A 20,385-nucleotide genomic window follows, 5' to 3' on the forward strand; every position below is an offset into this window, starting at 1 on the left:
ACGCTGTTTAATGATGACAGAGCCGGAAACATGCTTTTTAGCTGGTAGCATGCTTTCTTTCTAGCCCCCTCTGTTTTTAAAAAGTTACAAGTGGTGAGGTGGCAGGAAACTGTGGCTCAAAGATGCTTATTCGCTACAGCAAACTGCTAGGGTACATTTTAAAAGAAACAAAAGATGGTGAACTGCATGCAATGTATTTTGCACAGGCACGACCATGTGAGAACATGTGAGAGGGAGAGCATATATGTGTTGGTTAGCATGAGAGAGTGAGAACCTGTATATGAGAACCTGAGTTGTGTGTGAGAGAGCCTATGTGTGAGAGAACCTATGTGCGTGTGTGCATGTGTGAGAATGAGAGCCTGAGTGTGTGTTTGAGGGAGGAAGGGAAGAAGGTGGATAGAGAAAACAAAAAAGACCTTGTAAAAGGAACTGGGGAAAAGATCAAGAAAAGGAACAAGGAAAAAAGAAAGCTTGGGACAAACAAATTAGAAAAATGACATCAGTCAAAGGTAAAATAAATAAATAAATAAATAAACATATATATATATATATATATATATATATATATATATAATTTTTAGTGATTGGCATTAGTTTTATCTTTGGAACTGTGCATTACATATTTGTATTTTGTGCTTTCTTCAATATTCCACTGTTAAAAGCCTGGTTTCTCTGGCTTTCCATTTTATTTTTGTCTCTTATGTTTGTTTCTAAGTTGTAGTCCCTTATTCTGTATTAGGTAAGGGTCTGTTTGTGTTCTGCATGTGTAACTGAGGTGCAATATTTCTGCTGGCATGTAATTTTTCTATAAGACTTTGTTCTATTAATCCCAGTAGGTGGTGTATTAGTGTTCTAGGGCATGGTATAATATTTGCATTGCTGCCGTGTAATAGACAAGGCTGCTGCTGCTTTTTGAGTCCTGAGGGTTTGTTTTACTTCTGAATTGGGCCGATGCAAAACAGTGTGCTCAGCCAAGGGCACTGTTTAACCCATGGTTGGATGTGCGACCACAGCCCCTTTTGCTATAAGGGCGATTAGCGTGCCCAAAACACACAACCAACTCCTCCGCAAAATTAATAGTGCTCATCACATGTAAATGCCATTCTTCCCTGATCTTTAAAAAAAAAAAGTGCATCCAACCCACACATTTTTACGCTAAGAAATTAATGCCTCCCCAGAGCAGGCATTAATTTCTGAACAGGGCAAAAAAGTGTACAGAAAAGCAGAAAATACTGCTTTTCTGTACATCCTCTGACTTAATATCATGGCGATTATTAAGTCAGATGAACCAAAAGGTTAAATAATTTTTTTTTTAAAACAGCATCCATTTTCCTAACCCATGGCTGTGCACAGGTTAGGAAAACAGACACTTGTAAAATTGAGCATCCGTTTTCCTAACCCGCTGACAGCCTCCTCTTCTGGGTGCCTGCTGCCGAGGAAGTGCTAGGGGTGCAAATTTGTCTCTAGCGCCTCCTTGGCAGCACGACCCCTCATTTAAATATTGAATCGCACACCCAGAAGAGGTGGCTGAGCAAGCCTTAGGAAAGCAGGCGCTCAACACTGAACGCCTGTTTTCCAAATTCATTTATTGCATCAGCCCCAAAGTGTTTGGCAGTAAAGGGTTTAGGTTACTGAAATGTGTGTGTGTGGAAGAGAATTGAGTGTGCATGAGTGTGAGAGTCTGGGGAGTGAATGAGAGGAATGAAAGTGTGTGTGTGTGTGTGTGAAAGTTTGTGTGCATACTGCTACCAATGGGGCCATGCAATACAGTGTGCTCAGCCGAGCGCACTGTATAACCCACAGTCGAATGCGGGTTAAATAGATGCTAATCCACTCCCTAATGCAATAGGAGGATTAGCACCTATTTAATGCACGTCTGACGCGGAGTGAATGAGATAGCGCTCATCACATGCAAATGCATATGAATGAGGCTATTACTCATTAACTCCAAATGCAAAAAAATAAATGTGCATTAAAAAAAGTACAGAGAAGCAGAAAAAACTGCTTTTCTGTACTTCTTTAAAAGTAAAAAAAAAAAAGAAAAAAAATAACCTCAGGTGGCTGCATTGAAGACCAATGCCGATATGCTCGGCGTCGGTGTTCATAACCAGCAGACTGCCGGTAACCGCAGGATCGCATTAGCAAGGAGGTGCTAAGGTCGCGCAAGCGACCCTAGCGCCTCTTTGCTAGCGTGACCCCCTAATTTGTTTATTGCATGGCGCCCCCCTTGTGGGCGTCATGCGTGTGTTAAGAAAGTGAGCGCTGAAAAGTCAGCACCCGCTTTCCGCGTATAATATTGCATCGGCCCCAATGTTCTCTCTAAGGTTTGTGTTGCTGTGAGCATAAAATTGATATAGGCTTTTTGTGTCAAAGAAAGTAGTGTTCACAGGGTAATGAAACCAAAACCTTTTGCACACAGCAAACCCAATCCTTAGAGGGAACATTAGCTGGATTCCAGCCCTGGTTTGGATTGAACTGGAAATCCAGAAGTCTCTAGCAAGAATAACTCAGTGTCCTGGAAAAAAGATTAGACGAATTGCTGTAAGGTCAGTGTTGCGCTCTGATGGAAGGGAGAGCTAGGGGGACCGCTCCCCATTGCGGGATGAGATGTGTGTGCCCTTGCAGTGAGACGAGCCCCATCGGGGCTGAAGGAGAACTCTGGAGGCCCTGACCCTCCACCGGACCTGCAGACCTTGTGGAGGCCACCAACCTCCACAAGGTGGTCTCTGAGTGGTCCTCCGACCACTCCAAGCTCTTTCGGACCTGCCGCTCAGTAATGGCATGAAGCAGCAGGTCGGACAGAGGTCAAGGGCAGGCAGAAACATCTGGCACTGGAGAGACAAAGACTCTGACAAGACGAGGACTTGGAACTGAAGTCAGACGAGACGAGGACTTGGAACTGAAGTTATACAAGACGAGGACTTGGAACTGGAACACAGGAGACAAAGACTCTGGGCCTGCACCAAAGCGTGCCCTCCACAGCCAGCTAAGGCCAGGCGAGGACCATTCGTGAGGACAGAAGCAAGGGTTGAAGCAGCCAGCTAAGGCCAGGCGAGGACCATTCGTGAGGACAGAAGCAAGGGTTGAAGCAGGTGCAAGGACTCCGAAGACCCAGACAGGATCAGATTCCAGAGCAGAACCCCAGGCTCCAAGGCTCGCATTTAGAACTCAGAGCAGATTCGGAGACAGACCAGAACCGAGGCTGGAACCTGAAGCTAGAAGAAGGTCCCGGAAGCGAGCGCTGCCAATCAGAAGAAGACACTTGGAGGAGGTCAGGAACATCAGGAACACGGTCATGATCAGAAGGAACTTGGAGAAGCTCGTAGGCCCCGACGGATGGAGCTGTCCCACTGAACGCCTTACACATCCCACCCGGGATGGTCGCGGACTACTGGGCCACTGCGCGCCCTACACAACCCAGTTGGGCTGGTCGCGGACCACGCAGGGACAGGACACTTGGAGCTGGAGACATCTGAAGACACTTGGAGGCCACAGAGGCATTCACGGAGCGGGATGCCAGTGGCCAGTAGTCGGTGTTCCACCTTCAGGCAGCAAAACACTGCACGGAGCGGCAGTAGCCACAGAGGCATTCACGGAGCGGGATGCCAGTGGCCAGTAGTTGGGGTTCCACCTTCAGGCAGCAAAACACTGCACGGAGCGGCAGTAGCCACAGAGGCATTCACGGAGCGGGATGCCAGTGGTTGGTGTTCCGCCTTCACGGAGGGCTGCCATCTCCAAAAAAAACCAAAAACAAGAAACAAACAAAGCAGGGGTGGGTAAGTGTATGGGGCAGGGGTGTGGCCTGCTTGTTGCGGCGGTTGCTACCCCTGATTGAGCTGGATGTTCACTGGGAAGCGGATACGGCGCTGCTCTCTGCATGGTGGAGGGGTGGAAGGGAGTTGGGGCCGGAGGGTGCTGGAAGCCAATAGTGATGGGTGGGAGGGAGAAAAAGGGTGGGAAAAATAAATAAATAAATAAATGGATGAACTGCGTGGCTTGCTGGGCAGACTGGATGGGCCGTTTGGTCTTCTTCTGCCGTCATTTCTATGTTTCTATGACGTAGAACAGAGAAGACATCTAGAGACACTGGACGATGAAGACATCAGGACTGGAACAGAACATCAGGGCTGGAATGGAGACCAGAAACAAGAACGACGAGGGATCCCACGACGACAAGGAATGCCAGGCAGGAGCAGGAGACGTGGAATCCTAGGAGGACTAACCCCTTGCCAAGGCAACGACTGAATGGGCACAGAGCCCTTTTATAGGGCTGAAGAAGGAAGACACCCAGGGCGGAGTCCAGGTGGAGCCAGGGGAACCACTCCCTACTGGTCCTTTAAAGCACCGAAGGAGGCATGGCCCCACACCTAGGGAGGAAGCAGTAAGATGAAGTGCAGGACCATGGACAGTGGCCCTGCTGAAGACGCTGACGCTGAATGCAAGAGGAGTCTGAGCAGGCCGTGACCAGGTCCGACGTTGGAGGCAGTGTCCGAGCCGTGTTACTGAGGTGGGGCGACAGCGGCATTCTGCCGCGGAGGAGCAGGCCTCTAGGCCTGCTGAGAGACGGTGTGGGCAGCGGCTCCAAGCCGCGGGAATGTCCTGGCTGCTGCGGCCTTTGGGCCGCGATGGTAAGAGCCAAATCGCAACAGTCAGGCTTGCTTAGAAGGCATTAATCAAATATGCTGACCTACTGTGCATCCACTCTCCAGGTGAGAATGATCCTTCTACAACCAAAAACACGGAAACAAGAAAGAGCTTAGAATAAAGGCTGCATGTTTATATAACAACCTATTTAGTTATTTTGCATATTGTAATGTGAACATGGGAAGGTTGTAGGTAGACAGTTCTGAGCTAAATCAGAGAAACAAGTCTTCTTTTTTGCAGTTTGCCTGGGTTTTCTGACCTTGATTTTAGAAAGAGCTAACCTATTACCAGGAGATGTACCAGTAGACAAGCGAGTGGACACAGCATGCTCAAGATGAACCTTAACACAGGTAACTTGCATTAGCACCAGCTTCTCTTCTAGGCATAGAAACCTGGATTTGCCTATGAACTGCCAAACGCCCCAGCATTTTAAAGCCTTTTATTTGTTGCTTCTTCATTTTGAATAACTCTTTGCTGCTTCTCTTTGTAGGTTCTTTCGTTCCTCACGTTTATATGCTACGTTGCCTCCTGGGCTGCTGCTTTCATGACTGTACCCCTCATAGAATTCCTCCTGGCACTCTTCCTTTTCTATGCCTACGCCATGAAAGTAAATGAGAAGTTTCAAGGAATCCACTGGCCTCTGTTGGTACGTAGAGTATGGAACCCAATGCAAATCACTTCTGAACTGAAAAAAGACAGGAAAGCCTCTACACGCACCAGTGCGCAAGACAGGTGTTGGTGATTGGCTTCAATACTGGTCATGTTCTTACCATTTGAGTGCCAGTACTGGCAGTTGGGGAGGACATGCTGTCCTGGCATATCCTAATTACATTAGCTTTTAATTAAGCAGGAGAAAGTAATTGGGTTACTGACCTCAGTTTAGGGGATTGATAATCAAATAGGCACTAAATGGGTAAGTAACCGGGTAACGAGCTGGTTATCTTTATACAGATATTCAGCTGCACAATTAGCTTGGTAAGTGCTGCTGCTGCTGCCACAGCTTGCAATTTGAGCAGGTAGATTTAGGGACCACCCTTTGTGCATTTCTTGACTAATTTTAACCTGTTAACTTGGAATATTGCACTAACCAGCTAAATCTGAAAGCCTGCCCTAGTCCCAGCCCCCACAGGCAGAGGGCTTGTACTCCCACTATGGTGTGCATATTAAAATGGCTCTGAGAAAATGCAGCTCCTCCAGGTTCAGGTTTTTTTTGGAGGGGTCTCTTAACATGATAGTGACAGGCCTGGCATAGCTATCACACGTTTACAATTTCCCATCCTGGAGTCATTGTTTGTGAAAACAGGCATCAGCTTCAGGATGTAATTTCCTGACTTTTTGAGATGTCTATATTTTGAGATGTGCACTTCTGAGTTTCACGCCTACCTTCCTTTGGTCCATCTCCTGGTAAGTCTCGTGAATTACAAACTGGCTAAAAGACAGGAAACAAAGAGTAGGAATAAATGGACAATTTTCTCAGTAGAAGGGCATGGGCAGTGGAGTGCCTCAGGGATCTGTATTGGGACCCGTACTTTTCAATATATTTATAAATGATCTGGAAAGAAATACGACGAATGAGGTAATCAAATTTGCAGATGATACAAAATTGTTTCAGAGTAGTTAAATCACAAGCAGATTGTGATAAATTCAGGAAGACCTGAGACTGGAAAATTGGGCATCCAAATGGCAGATGAAATTTAATGTGGATAAGTGCAAGGTGATGCATATAGGGAAAAATAACCCATGCTATAGTTACATAATGTTGGGTTCCATATTAGGAGCTACCACCCAAGAAAGAGATCTGGGCGTCATAGTGGATAACACATTGAAATCATCGGTTCAGTGTGCTGCGGCAGTCAAGAAAGCAAACAGAATGTTGGGAAATGTCATCATAAGAACATAACATACTGGGTCAGACCAAGGGTCCATCAAGTCCAGCATCCTGTTTCCAACAGTGGCCAATCCAGGCCATAAGAACCTGGCAAGTACCCAAAAGCTAAGTCTATTCCATGTAACCATTGCTAATGGCAGTGGCTATTCTCTAAGTGAACTTAATAGCAGGTAATGGACTTCTCCTCCAAGAACTTATCCAATCCTTTTTTAAACACAGCTATACTAACTGCACTAACCACATCCTCTGGCAACAAATTCCAGAGTTTAATTGTGCGTTGAGTCTCACCAGTATTCAAGGTGAGACCGTACCTTGAATACTGTGTACAATTCTGGTAGCCGCATCTCAAAAAAGATATAGTTACTATGGAGAAGGTACAGAGAAGGGTGATCAAAATGATAAAGGGAATAGAACAGCTCCCCTATGAGGGAAGACTAAAGATGTTAGGACTTTTCAGCTTGGAGAAGAGACGACTGAGGGGGGGGGGGGATATGATAGAGGTGTTTAAAATCATGAGAGGTCTAGAATGGGTTAATGTGAAACAGTTATTTACTCTTTCGGATAATAGAAAGACTAGGGGGCACTCCATGAAGTTAGCATGTGGCACATTTAAAACTAATCGGAGAAAGTTCTTTTTCACTCAACACACAATTAAACTCTGGAATTTGTTGCCAGAGGATGTGGTTAGTGCAGTTAGTGTAGCTGTGTTTAAAAAAAGATTGGATAAGTTCTTGGAGGAAAAGTCCATTACCTGCTATTATTTAAGTTGACTTAGAGAATAGCTACTGCTATTATTAGCAACAGTAGCATGGGATAGACTTAGTTTTTGGGTACTTGCCAAGTTCTTATGGCCTGGATTGGCCACTGTTGGAAACAGGATGCTGGGCTTCATGGACCATTGGTCTGATCCAGTATGGCATGTTCTTATGTTTTTATGTCTCCCCCAGCAGGGAGGGTAGATCATTCACTCAGTCGCCTTTGACCTCTTCTGTCTGAAAACAAGATGCCTAGCCAGAGTCAAAGCCCTTAAACATTACCTTGGTTTGTAGATTGCACACCACATGCACAGCCCCCTATTCTTCATGTATAAATATTTACTTTGCATAAATAAAAATACCTACATGTTTAAAAGTTCTTCTAAACCGCCTTCCCAAACTCAAAAGATCACCCAATGTGGCTTACAAATATGAAAAAATATATAAGCAGCAAATTTACAAAGCAAAAATCACAAACACAGGAACACACAAATCTGACCCCAATACAGTCATCAACCAGCCAAAACAAATTATGTGTACATAGAGCCCAAGACCCCCGCCCTTCTCAATGCTGCTACTTCTCAACAGAAAAGGGCCACATGTTGACCTTCTTGCGGAGCAAGATAATTCAACTCATTCCTAATCCTGAGCAGAAGTGGATTCCACATTATAAAGGCTCCTGCAGAAAAGGCCCTCAGTCTAATCTGTACACCCCGCACCTCCTTAAAGGCAGCACTTTGAAACAGAGAGCCTTGACTTGACTACAACAGCATGACACTACATACTAGGGATGTGAATCGTGTCCTCGATCGTCTTAACGATCGATTTCGGCTGGGAGGGGGAGGGAATCGTATTGTTGCCGTTTGGGGGGGTAAAATATCGTGAAAAATCGTGAAAAATCAAAAAAACGTAAAATCGCAAAACCGGCACATTAAAACCCCCTAAAACCCACCCCCGACCCTTTAAATTAAATCCCCCACCCTCCCGAACCCCCCCCCCAAATGACTTAAATAACCTGCGGGTCCAGCGGCGGTCCGGAACGGCAGCGGTCCGGAACGGGCTCCTGCTACTGAATCTTGTTGTCTTCAGCCGGCGCCATTTTCCAAAATGGCGCCGAAAAATGGCAGCGGCCATAGACGAACACGATTGGACGGCAGGAGGTCCTTCCGGACCCCCGCTGGACTTTTGGCAAGTCTTGTGGGGGTCAGGAGGCCCCCCCCAAGCTGGCCAAAAGTTCCTGGAGGTCCAGCGGGGGTCAGGGAGCGATTTCCCGCCGCGAATCGTTTTCGTACGGAAAATGGCGCCGGCAGGAGATCGACTGCAGGAGGTCGTTCAGCGAGGCGCCGGAACCCTCGCTGAACGACCTCCTGCAGTCGATCTCCTGCCGGCGCCATTTTCCGTACGAAAACGATTCGCGGCGGGAAATCGCTCCCTGACCCCCGCTGGACCTCCAGGAACTTTTGGCCAGCTTGGGGGGGGCCTCCTGACCCCCACAAGACTTGCCAAAAGTCCAGCGGGGGTCCGGAAGGACCTCCTGCCGTCCAATCGTGTTCGTCTATGGCCGCCGCCATTTTTCAGCGCCATTTTGGAAAATGGCGCCGGCTGAAGACAACAAGATTCAGTAGCAGGAGCCCGTTCCGGACCGCTGCCGTTCCGGACCGCCGCTGGACCCGCAGGTTATTTAAGTCATTGGGGGGGGGGGTTCGGGAGGGTGGGGGATTTAATTTAAAGGGTCGGGGGTGGGTTTTAGGGGGTTTTAGTGTGCCGGCTCACGATTCTAACGATTTATAACGATAAATCGTTAGAATCTCTATTGTGTTGTGTTCCATAACGGTTTAAGACGATATTAAAATTATCGGACGATAATTTTAATCGTCCTAAAACGATTCACATCCCTACTACATACCAATTCAGTTTATTGAAACGTGACAGCCAAAATCTTGAACTGAGCTCTTGCAGCCATAGACGAGAATTAAGCATTCCGGCCAAGCAGATTCATCCTTGCCACTACATTCTAGACTACCTGAAGCCTCTGAGTGAGCAGCTGAGGGAGGCCTACCCATAAGCTATTATAATAATCCAGATGAGAAACCATCAAATGGATCACTGACTTAATAGTCACTGCTATTACTAGCATCAAGTAGCGTGGGATATACTTAGTGTTTGGGTACTTGCCAGGTACTTGGCCACTGTTGGAAACAGGATGCTGGGCTTGATGGACCCTTGGTCTGATCCAGTATGGCAGTTTCTTATGTTCTTATGTCAACAACTGGAGAAATTACTTAACTGATAATTTTGTTTTCCTTAGAGGGACTCAGGATTAATAGGTTATATGCTCTCCTCCTAGCAGATGGAGATGGAGTCAGGTTGCACAGCTGACATCACCTTAGGTATACTCCTGCAGTGACCTCAGCCATTTAGTATTCTCTTCAAAAGCCATTGGTGACATAATATTGAAAAACTTGAATACACCTTAATAACTTGATTAAACAACTGTTGACCATAACTGTACTCCACCAAATACAAGCGCTAAACCCCAGCAATATTATAGATACCCTGTAACCTCTTGGAATAGAGATTCATGGTACCATTCATGGGCACCCGTGGGCAGGATGCCGAGTCCATCTGTCTACACTAAGGAAAACGAAATTATCAGGTAAATAATTTCTACATTTCCTAGCGTATAGCCAGATAGACTCCGGACCAATGGATGTACAAAAGCTACTCCCGAATGGGGCGGGAGGCTGCCCGTGATCCAGTTAGCACCACCCTCACAAAGGCTGTGTCCTCTCAGGCCTGGATGTCCAGGCGATAGAACCTGGAGAAGTTGTGTAAGGAGGACCATGTCGCCGCTCGACAGATGTCAACGGGAGACAGTAGCTTAGCTTCCACCCAGGATACTGCCAGGGCCCTAGTGGAATGAGCTTTAACCTGAAGAGGTAAAGGCTTCCTTACCTCTACATAAGCTCCCGTGATCACTTCCTTGATCCAGTGAGCTATGGTAGCTCGTGAAGCCACTTCGCCTTGTTTCCTTCCACCATGAAAAACAAACAAACAGTCCAACTTGCGCACCGGTTCTGAAGGTTCCAGATACTGTACTAAAATCCTACTGACGTTTAAGTAGCATAGGAGGCGGTAGTCTCCCATGTCCTTGCATCTGTCTAAGGAAATGGACTGGTTCAGGTGAAACTCTGAGACTACCTTTGGTAAAAAAGGAAGGAACGGTGTGAAGCTGTAACATTCCTGGAGTAAACCGGAGGAACGGCTCCCGACACGACAACACCTGTAATTCAGAGATGCGATAAGCCGAGAATATCACCACGAAGAATACCGTCTTCAGCATTAACAGGTGTAGAGACAGACTGCACAGCGGCCAAAAGGAAGGCCCTGCTATAAAGTCCAATAATAGATTGAGGATACATAGGGGGACCGGTCACTTTAAGGGTGGTCGGAGGTGTTTAACCCCTTTTAGGAAACGGGTCAAGTCCGGGTGCGTCAACAGGTGGACTCCATTCACCTTGCCCCTGAAACAGGAGAGAGCTGCCACCTGGACCTTCAAGGAGTTGAGGGACAACCCTTTGTTCAGGCTGTCCTGTAAAAATTCCAAAATTATGGGGACCTTGGTCGTCCGAGGGGGAACCCTGCGCTCCTCGTATCAGGCCTCAAATATTTTCCAGATGCACCCGTACGCCAAGGACGTCAAGACCTTCCGTGCATAGAGTAAGGTGGCGATTACTGCCGCTGAATATCCATGCTTCATCAGGCGAGCCCTCTCAAGGGCCAGATGGTAAGAGAAAACCAAGTTGGGTCCTCGTGAAGGATCGGACCTTGTTGAAGATCCCTGTACGGGGGGAGGCATAGGGGGCTCTGCACCAGAAGCCTCCACATGTCTGCATACCACGGGTGTCTGGGCTATTCTGGGGCCACCAGAAGGACTAATCCTCTGTGGCATTCGATCTTGTGAATGACCTTGCTCAGCATGGGCAGCAGAGGGAAGGCGTACCTCTGGCCAGGTCTGGACGAGGTTGACGATCCCTTGGGCGTGCTGCTCTCTTCTGTGACTGAAGAATCGGGGACCTTCACATTGTGAGATGTGGCCAGTAGGTTGATGGATGGGAGGTCCCAGCGATCTACTAGGAGCTGGAAGGCTCTGGTCGACAATGCCCATTCCCCTGTATCCAGACTCTCTCTGCTGAGAAAGTCTGCTCTGACGTTGTCTTTTCCTGTGATGGGGGAGGCCGAGATTCCTTGTAGATTTAACTCCGCCCATTCCATAAGAGGGTCCGACATCACAGGGACTGCCTGTCCCTGGAGCCTGTGGCTGAATTGCAGACACGCTAATCTGATAGCGCGGGCTTCCAGGCGGTTTATGTTCCAGTGCGCCTCTTCCTTGGTCCATCACCCCTGGGTTGTCAGTTCCTGACACAGTGAGCTCCCCACCCTCGGAGGCTCGCGTCCATTGTGAGGACTAGCCAATTCAGTGGGGACAAGCTTACACCTTTGCTTAGACGAACTTCCTGTAGTCACCACTGGAGCTGAGAACATACTTCCATTGGTAAGTGGAGGCGAATCAAGTAGTCTTGAGCCAGAGGGTTCCAATGTGACAGCAGGGAGCGATGGAGTGGTTGCATGTGTGCCCTTGCCCACGGTACTACCTCCAGGGTTGACGCCATCAGGCCGAGTACTTGGAAATAGCTCCATACCCTGGGGCGCATTGTGTTTGTCAACTGATGCACTTGGCACATCAGTTTCCTTATCCTCGAGGGAGGGAGGAAGACCTTGTCCTGCTTGGTGTCGAATGACTGGGAAGGCTTGAGGCTGCTCTTGTCCATGTTCACCACCCAACCAAGTTCCTGAAACAGGGACCTGACCCTGCTGGTCACATGTAGGCTTTCTTCCAACAACTTCGCCTGGATCAGCCAGTCGTCTAAGTAAGGGTGCACCAGGATCCCTTCCTTCCTCAGTGCCGCCACCACGACAACCATAATTTTGGAGAATATTCTGGGGGCGGTCGCCAGACCGAAGGGCAATGCCGGGAATTGATAATGGTGGCCCAGTACCGCAAAGCATAGGAAATGCTGGTGGTCTTGATGGATTGGGATATGAAGGTAGACCTCCGAGAGGTACAGGGAGGTTAAGAACACTCCCAGTTGTATGGCCATTATGACGGAGCGAAGAGTTTCCATGCGGAAGTGAATTATCCGGAGACAGCGACTGACGCTCTTAAGGTCCAGGATGGGGCGAAAAGAACCTTTCTTCTTGGGTTCGATGAAATAGATGGTATAACGCCCCGTATTTTCCTGGGGTGTAGGTACCGGGGTTTTAGCCCCCAAATGAAGGAGCCTTATCAACGTGGATTCCACTGCCAGTTTCTTGGGCTGGGAGTGGCAAGGTGACCTCATGAACATGTCCCGAGGGATACTGCAAAATTCCAGAGTGTATCCTTCTCGTATGATGTCCAGTACCCATTTGTCTGACGTGATCTCAACCCACCATTGATAGAAGAGGGATAGTCAGCCCCCTATCTCCTCGTCCCGTGGATGGGTCGGCCAAACTTCATTGGGAAGTTTGGGTCGAACCTGAGCCCGAACCAGTTCCTCTTTTTTTGCTGTCGGCTCCGAAAAGATTGAGACCTTCCCGAGGGCTGAGACACCTGAAATAACAAGTTTCTGTAGGGCCGGAAGCGCTGGAAGCCCCTAACCCAACCCCTCATGGACAAGGGGCACTGCAACCTCTTTTTTTTTTCTAATCTTCTGGCAGACGAGACACCCGACTTACTGGCTACCTTTTCCAATTCGCTTCTGAATGAGGGATCCTTTAAAGGGCATCTTTGTGAGGTTTGCCTTAGAGGTCACTTCCGTTGACCAATTTCACAGCCATAGCTGGCTTCTGGCCATCACCACTGAGCCTATTCCTCTGGCCAATGTACACACTAAGTCAGAGCTTGCATCTACCAGGAAGGCCGCAGTGGGTTCCATCACCTCTCCGGAATGCACCCCTGAGCTATCTGCCTCTCTCTCTCGAGAAGCAGACTCAAGCGAGCCACCAGCGTACAACAGGAAGCGATCTGCAGTGTCATTGCTGTCGCATCAAAGGCTTGCTTAAGGATGGACTCCAACCGCCTATTGTGCGCATCCTTCAAGGCTGCTCCTCCCTCTACTGGGATAGTTCGCTTCGAAACAGTGCAGACCAGTGCATCCACTTTCAGGAAACACAGGTGTGGCCACCGGGTCCAGAGAGTACAAGGCTTCCAAGGCCTGACCTCCTTTAAAGTTGGCTTCTGGAGCGTCCCACTCCAGGTCAATCTCCTGGATGACTTCCAGCTTCAGGAAATAGCAAAAGGCTTTCCTTAGAGACACCAGGATGGGATTCTTCTTTGGTTCCGACATAGGGTCTGTGCCGGGAACTCCCAGATTCTTCAGGGTCTGGGAGACCAGGGCTACAGCAATTCATCTCTGTGGAAAAACTGTAGCATGGTCCAGTATAGCTCCAGGCCTGGAGGGATTTCCCCAACCTCCAATGATGCTGTATCCCCTTCGTCATCCGTGGTGTCTGGGTCCCTGTCAGGGATACCCTTTGTGAGACTAAGCATGTCCCGAGGCAGCGCTGATAGGGCTGGGAGGACAAGGCCTTCCCAGCTGGGGCTTGAACAGGGCAGGGGCAGCAGTTGACTGCGCCTGAACAAAGGCTTGAAGGTCCTGAAAGAATTCCACCCAAGAAAAGGTCGCCAGGTCCATACCTAGCCCAGGAGGAACTGGGGTAGGCGCCATTGAATTGCCCTCTCTTGAGGAGGACGCAGTCCCGGGATTGCTCAGATTCAGGGTGCAACCAGATAAGGTCGTGGCTGACCCGTCCTCCGACTGAGAGGAGCCGGGCTTGGAGAAGTTCTGAGAGTTCAGCCCTCCCTGGACTTCCTCACAGTGCTGACACAGGAAGGATTCTAGGTCAGACGGTGCAGCCATAATATGGCAGGCAGCACAAAGAGTGTCACTTGTGCTTCTTTGTTACCAGAGACACAATTCAGTGTAGCTTGTGTGCTCAGCCAGCTAGCGCTTGGACTCGAGCGTGCACAAATCCGCTCTGATGCGCATAATTATAGGCACCCGGTTGTGCTCGAATGTAAGCATGTACTTATGTGTGCGTTGGCGCACAATAGGGCCAGCCCACATTGCATGTACCGACGGTCAATGGGAGACAATGGCGCCACACCAAACTGCGTGCCAAATGGTGCCACTGAGGCCTGTCACTTAAGAGCCCACCAAGCCTAAAGCAGGGCCTAGCTCATCGGGGGGCCGCTCAACCCACTCGGAAACCCCCTTCCCTTGCCCTAACGGGATCGGGAACATCGTTAGTACAGCGCACCGAGCAAGAAGACCGGAGGAAAGACTTATCAAAGCCCTTTCACGTCTCTGAATCAAAGGAGTTCTTTACTTACCTGGGCTCAGCGCTTACCCACTGAGTATAGAAACAGTCTCCGGCTCCAGTGGGAGAGGACTTAGGCTGTCACCACCATACACGGCTTCCTGCACTCACTGCCTTTCAGCTGCTTCAGTAGCAAAGTCCACGCTGGGAGCCGGCTACTGGACCAAGGCACATCTCTGAGGGATCTCAGAAATCACCTCAGGAATTCTCAAATGGGGGAGGGACTATTAGGTATCACCTCAGGAGAGCGGGGCTTGATCTTTCTCCAATTTAAAGGTTAAATTTAAAGGTTAAATTTCCTCTTCTAAAGAGTACTGAGTTCCTGATAGGGAAGGCACAATCCACAAGGATGGACTTCAACTGAATGGCTGAGGTCACTGCAAGGGTATATCTAGGATCATGTCAGCTTTGAAACCTGACTCCATCTCCATCTGCTAGCAGGGGAGCATATAATCCATTCGTCCTCAGTTCATCTGGCTACATGCTAGGAAAACAATGCAATTTGCTAACTAGTGCAACAGAGATTTTGCATTATTCAATTCCTAAACCATTTACTTATTTTACACATTTGGTTAAAGAGAATTCGGGTCCACTTGGTTTCCCTTCAGCAGGCATTGCATAGATTTGCAGTACTTATTGGCAATTAGTTAACTGATCTTTAAGAATAATCTTAAATTCTCCAAAGACCAGCCTGCGTGGATGGTGCCCTTGGATCTGCCTGTTTGGTTTCTCTCAAGCTCATGGGGCTAAGTGCAGGTTGGAGTGGATACAACCATTGGATTTCCTTTTTTTTTTTTTTGATAGTGCACAAAGCAAGTGAAAATGTAAACAACCAAACTGATAACCCAAAACAAAGGAAGGCAGGTGGGTTGTGTTGAGTATTAGAATACCAGATTTGGAGTACAGCAATTAACTTTCCTCCATAATTGAGCATTCCTACCTAATGGGATCTCATTAAGCTACCTTTGTTTTTTTTATGAATAAGACTCTTCCTGTGATAGGTTTGATAGCTAATCCCAAAGATAACATCCTAGCCAGCCTTTGTTTTGTGAGTTCATATTGGCAATAATGTCAGCATTTTAACACACAGTTTTGGTTTTCCCATAGGACTTTATCCGCTGTGTTACTGCAGCAATTGTGTATTTTGCCATTTCAATAGCTGTAGTTTCTAAATATCCTGATGGAGCGTCCAAAGCTGCAGCCGTAAGTACTGCATGTATAAATGTCACGCTTTCAGAAACTTTCAACCTTGCATAGGGTCTGAATTAGTTTTTCATAAACATTAATAACACCCATATTTAATCTGTACGATCTACAATTTTTATATGTGCAAAAGCTAAAAAAGTCACTATAGCCAATCTCAAAGGGACAGGCTCCTAAATATAGGGCAGAAACTGCATTAGACACAGGCATAGCTTCAATTAAACACAATTTTTCCAGGGCATCAGAGCCTGGCAGAGTGCAGTTATATTCAAGGATGCCCCCAGCAGATTCCCAAGGCAGGTTGCATTCAGCTTCGTTGCTCTTCAACTCACATTCTGCAGCAGAAAACAGTCATCTGCCAACACCAGCACCCTCATCTCAGAGGGCTTTATTCAATCTGCAATATCCATGTGCTTGAACAGCCTTAAGGATACAACTTGGAACTTACTACAATTAAGTCCACTTTATGCAAGTAGTAGTGAATTTTTAAAAAGTTTTAGCCTATGTTTATAAATAGTGTTCAAGACAGCATACAGTACTTTTTAGAGTTCACATACAGTAAGTCCCTCAAATAATGGGAGATAAAGTGACTTGTCCAAGGTTACAGCAGCTGACAGTGGGAGAAGTGGGATTTGAGCCCTGGTTTCCCTAGTGTTCAGTCCATTACGCTAAGCGCTAGGCTGCTCCTCCGCTGTGGGTGACTCAGCAGGGCCTAGATTAAAGCTGTCAGGATGTCAGGCCTTTCTTTAAAATATTACATAGCACCCCCGAGACTTCAAAGTAAATGGTATAAAATCCAAATACCACACCAAGAAAGAAATAGTCTTATTTTAAAATGTGGGGGTTTTTTCCTGTTGCCTCTGCTTGAAGAACCAACAGCAAAGCAGCTCTCAAGCTCTCCTCTCGCACAGGTCACAAATCAGTAATGATGGCTGTAAATAAATAGTGGAGAAGAGAGGATTAAAAGACAATGGGTTTTTATTTTTTTAAATAAAAAAGGTTTCCTGTCCAAAATTGCATGTTTAATGTTAAGTCATGTAAAAATACTGCAGAGAATAAGGTATGTGTTTGGTTAATCAAAAAGCATTGCTTTCCATGTAACGCATGCATCATTTACAAAGAGCTCACCTTTGAATTGGTTGATTTAAGTAACATTGAGTCTTTGTCATTCAGGTGCTTGGCTTTGTTGCAACCATTGCATATGCACTTGATTTCTATCTGATCTTTAACGATCTCTCACATTTCCTCAGAAGAGGGGATCCTTCAGATGCTCCAGAGACTCAAAAAGCAGATGGTAAGTTGACACCATTGTCCTGGTTTGCAGATTTACAGAACTAAACCTCTTTTCAGAGGCATCCAAGAGGAGGAGCCAGACCTTCAGAAAGGCTTGCCTTTGTTTTCTGCAAGGGAATTTCCTAATTGATTACATCTTTCCCCAAGTTAAGTGAGACGATCATCATCTTCTCGTACCCATCCACTGAAGTCCTATTTCTTTCCACAGAGGAATACATTTTAGCACTCGTAAATCAGCCTCGGCAAATTCCTGTACTGTGCAGAGGCCATCATTAAGCAATGGGCAGACCGAAAAATGTCCTGGGGTCTGCCTTTCACTGCAGTTGCAGGTCTCAAGTAGAATATCCCTACTTTGCCATGTTGGCTCTTGACCTGCAGATTTCAGATACACAGGGACTCCCAGGTAGCCCTTTCCTCCTCTGCTCCTGCAGGAAGTTACCCAGTGGCTCGTATACCCATGTTAACCCTACCAAGTAAACTGAGAAGATTATCCATAGATGTAAATACACTAGAAGTACAAAAAGTAACTAGTTATATTAGAAATATTTGCTGCTTGAGATCAATGTGATTTCTTTGTATTATTTATTAACTGTTAAAATTTATTTTGCCTTTACTAATCTTAGTTGAATTAATTTTTTGATTAGAGAGAAGACCTCAGTATTGGCAAGAGATCCAAATTTTCGGAAACCTTTTATCAGCCAATTGTTACAATCACCGGTCTTTTACTCTCTTATTTTAAGTTTTAATAAAATTACTTGAGATCACTTGCTTATTCAACTGTGATTTTTATTGATCTATGTAATCAAAGTGTTGTTTCCATATAACTTCAATTTTGCTCTTTTATTCTAATGAAATTACTTGGTCACTTATAATTCATGTTCAGTCATGATGCTGTTATATGTCTCAAAGTTCTTGTGATGATGTCACTTGCTCTTTTCTTTCCCACAACTGTAATGTTTGTCTATTTCCTTCATCAAGATATTATTTCCATGTAACTTCAATTTTTATAAGCTTTGATTATGGATTTTCTCCACAATAAAGCATCAACGGCTGTTAAATAAAATGCTGTTCTTAATTATAGAAACATAGAAATGACGGCAGAAGAAGACCACACGGTCCATCCAGTCTGCCCAGCAGGTTTCGCACTTTTTTTTTTTCCTCATACTTATCTGTTACTCTTGGCTCTTAGTAACCTTTTGGTTCTATTTCCCTTCCACCCCCACCATTAATGAGAGAGCAGTGCTGGAACTGCATCTAAGTGAAATTAGTTAGGGGTGGTAACCGCCGCAATAAGCAAGCTACACCCATGCTTATTTGTTTACCCAGACTAAATAATCCAGTCCTTGTTGGTTGTTGTCTGTATATAGATCCACTTTTCTTCATTCCCCCTGCTGTTGAAGAAGAGACTTTACATGTTCTGTAACAAGTATTCCATTCCAACAAAATCCCGACACTTTATGTAATGGCAGGGTACTTATGTTTTGCATGTGATGTAGTAATTTTTCTTTGACAGCATAGCCGTGCCTCTAGCCCAAGTTTGTTTATTAACCACCACCAACGTGGCCGAAGTTTCGCTACAACGCTGCTTCAGGACGGAGTCTAAAATTCAATAGCAAAAAAATAAATTTATTTATTTGCATTCAACGAATTTTTAAATCAGTGGTTTTGTCTGAAATACAGTTTTTATCGATAACCTTCTTCTTCAGTTGTTGGGCTTGATCTGAAACATTTTTTTTAACATGGCCGCGCTTATTTTAAACAACTGATTGGCTTAAAAATGCACCAGTCATGATGTCCGTTTTGAATATGTATGACGCATAAGTGTCCAGATTAAAAGTCTACACGACCAACTTATCCATGGTAGTACGTATGATGTGCTGATGTCAAATTTAAAGGTCTCTAGAATCGTTTGGCAATTACACGCATGCTAATTGATCTTTTTATTCTCAGTTCCAACAAATGTATATAACCTGGTTTCCTTGCCGTTGCTTCTTGATTATCTAACCATAGTGCGTGATGTTATATTCTTATCCCCACTCAATAATTAAACTAGTTTAATACATTAAAACAAATACAAGAGAATCCGTTGGTGAATTTAGATTGGCACATATAAAGGTTGATCGATAATATGAGCAAACACAATTGAAGGGAAATTGCGGTTATTGAGTGGGGATAAGAATATAACAGCACGCACTATGGTTAGATAATCAAGAAGCAACGGCAAGGAAATCAGGTGTTGTTTTAATATAAAACAAGATATAACATCAAGAATGGTGACTCTATATAAATAAATTTAAGTACCGTATTAGAACGCATTTTGCGTGATTATATATACTTGTTGGAACTGAGAATAAAAAGATCAATTAGCATGCGTGTAATTGCCAAACGATTCTAGAGACCTTTAAATTTGACGTCAGCAGGTCATACGTACTATCAGGGATACGTTGGTCGTGTAGACTTTTAATCTGGACACTTATGCGTCATACGTATTCAAAACGGACATCATGATTGGTGCATTTTTAAACCAATCAGTTGTTTAAAATAAGCGTGGCCATGTTAAAAAATGTTTCAGATCAAGCCCGACAACTGAAGAAGGTTATCGATAAAAACTGTGAGTATTTCAGACAAAACCACCGATTTAAAAATTTGTTGAAAGCAAAAAAATAAATGTATTTATTTGCAATTGAATTTTAGAGTCTGCCCTGAAGCAACGTTGTAGCGAAACGTTGGCCGCGTTGGTGGCGGTTAATAAACAAATTTGGGCTAGAAGCACGGCTATGCGGTCAAAGAAAAATTACTACATCACAAGCAAAAGATAAGTGCCCTGCCATTACAAAGTGTCGGGATTTTGTTGGAATGGAATACTCGTTACAGAACATATAAAGTCGTGTTCTGTTTGATGAAAGCAATGTGGAACAGAGGAACGGTGTGAATGTTTCCTGTTCGAAGTTCTAAAAAGAAGGGCTGAAACATTTTAATATTTGCTATTGATGATTTGTTGTGGAGAAAACTTATAATCAAAGTTTAAAAATTGAAGGCACATGGTAAACAACTGATCAAAGAGTGATAAAAAATCATAGTCGTAGAAAAGATTAAGTGATGGCGTCATAAGAACTTTATCGAGATATACAATAGCATAATGATTTACTTGTAATAGCAAGAGACTTTAAGCAATTAAAA

General features: G+C 45.7%; 1 protein-coding gene across 3 annotated transcripts in view; it reads left to right on the plus strand.

Annotated features, from left to right (window-relative positions):
- Positions 1-20,385, plus strand: part of CMTM3 (CKLF like MARVEL transmembrane domain containing 3) — a 113,826-nt gene that overhangs the window by 27,188 nt on the left and 66,253 nt on the right. For all 3 annotated transcript variants that reach the window (XR_003857672.1, XM_029608192.1, XM_029608193.1), the window contains exons 2-4: positions 5,135-5,290; positions 15,817-15,912; positions 17,086-17,206. Coding sequence is in view for 2 of the 3 variants with exons in the window: in XM_029608192.1 (XP_029464052.1) it covers positions 5,135-5,290; positions 15,817-15,912; positions 17,086-17,206 (373 nt within the window). In the remaining variant the exon portion in view is untranslated. The remainder of the gene's footprint in view (positions 1-5,134; positions 5,291-15,816; positions 15,913-17,085; positions 17,207-20,385) is intronic.

The sequence above is a fragment of the Rhinatrema bivittatum genome, chromosome 7 (genome assembly GCF_901001135.1).
Source record: "Rhinatrema bivittatum chromosome 7, aRhiBiv1.1, whole genome shotgun sequence".
NCBI classification, from domain to species: domain Eukaryota; kingdom Metazoa; phylum Chordata; class Amphibia; order Gymnophiona; family Rhinatrematidae; genus Rhinatrema; species Rhinatrema bivittatum.